Genomic DNA, 1,508 nt, shown 5'->3' with positions numbered 1-1,508 from the left:
TTTTCGTTGATTGCAAATATACATTGGAGTTATTCGATTCTCAAGAACACAATAGGAATTCTATCAACAAACAATAGCACGCAAAAAATCTATGAATAGACGTCAACATCAGTGCAAACTGGGTTTTAGAGAAACATTATCTAAGCAAATGAGAAATGTTATCGGCGCAAACAATACCAAACGAGAAACGCTGCATGCCAACGAGCACCCCACCACCATTGTCCACCTGGAAGATCCATGGAAATATGACCCTGTAGAGGAAGAAGACGTCCTGCGACACAGAGGCGCGAGACGTGACGGCAGTTCCTTCTTCTACGTTCGGCCTTTGACCAGTAATGATGTTTTCTCCCCCTTACCGTCTCGTCCGTTCAAGTTGGTGACCCGAACAGAACACCACTTCTCCTAGCTCTACAGCACCGGACATGGACCCGAGTGCTACGTCACAACGGCAGTCTGCCTCGGATCACCGCGACGCCTCCGCTTCTCCCATAGCCGCCATCTCCTCGCCCGGCAGACTACCGGACTTCTGGCCCAATAATGTCCGCCTTTGGTTTGCGCAAGCCGAGTCAGAGTTTGCACTCAAAGGTATTCGCTCCGAATCGACGAAGTACCACATGACCATACGGGCCCTTTCGGAGCGAGACATAAGCGAAGTTGCCGACATAGTGGCCAACCCACCGACTGATACTCCTTACCAATACCTCAAGCAGGAGCTGCTACAGCGACTCCAAGCAAGCACGACACAGCGCCATCAGCGGCTGCTCTCAACAGAAGAGCTAGGCGACGACAAACCATCTCAGCTCCTGCGTCGATTGAAAGCGCTCCCTGCGGACAAGGCAAGCTCGTTCGACGAAGACTGCTTGCGGGAATTGTTCCTTCAACGCCTGCCGCGCTCCGCGCGCAGCCTGCTCACGGTGTCCCAGACCACGTCACTCACGGAGCTCGCAGCGTTGGCCGACCAACTCACGGAAGACATGTCCCCATCCGTGGCGGCTGTTCACTCGTCTCACACCCACCACGCCCAGCCCGACCGATTGTCGGCTACAGGCGTTGGAGAAGTCGCTTGAGAGCCTTCGTCTGGAGCTGGTCGCGCCATCGTTCCCCCTCCCCACGGCGCATCGGCAGTCGGCCGCACGGCCGCCTATCGTTCTCCGTCACCTCCACCGCCGGAATCGCTCCTTTGCTGGTATCACCTAAAATTCGGTGCAGCTGCCCGCCAATGTCGTCCCCCCTGCCAGTGGGCGGGAAACTGGTCAGCCGCCCGTTAGCGACGACGAACGGAACCCGCGCGGCGCAAAGTCGTCTGTTCTACATCACCGACAGACTTTCCGGGCTCCGCTTTCTTGTTGATACCGGAGCTCAAATCAGCGCCGTGCCCCCACTTCCTGGCGACCGTGCCAAGCGCTCCCCATGCCTCCTCCTACAAGCTGCCAATGGTTCACCCATTCCATCCTTCAGCGACCGCACCGTAACGGTGGACTTCTGGTTTACATCGCAAGTTCAAATGG

At 56.2% G+C, this 1,508-nt stretch overlaps 1 protein-coding gene across 1 annotated transcript; it reads left to right on the top strand.

Annotated features, from left to right (window-relative positions):
• The first annotated feature begins 422 nt into the window (after positions 1-422).
• On the top strand, positions 423-1,067 carry LOC135371736 (uncharacterized). The gene has a single exon (XM_064605704.1). The coding sequence runs from the start codon at positions 423-425 to the stop codon at positions 1,065-1,067; it is 645 nt and encodes a 214-aa protein (XP_064461774.1).
• Positions 1,068-1,508: the final 441 nt, after the last annotated feature.

This window comes from Ornithodoros turicata, unplaced genomic scaffold (genome assembly GCF_037126465.1).
Source record: "Ornithodoros turicata isolate Travis unplaced genomic scaffold, ASM3712646v1 Chromosome12, whole genome shotgun sequence".
NCBI lineage: Eukaryota > Metazoa > Arthropoda > Arachnida > Ixodida > Argasidae > Ornithodoros > Ornithodoros turicata.
The sequence above is the reverse complement of the archived record's forward strand: the minus strand, read 5'-3'. Positions and strand labels throughout refer to the sequence as shown.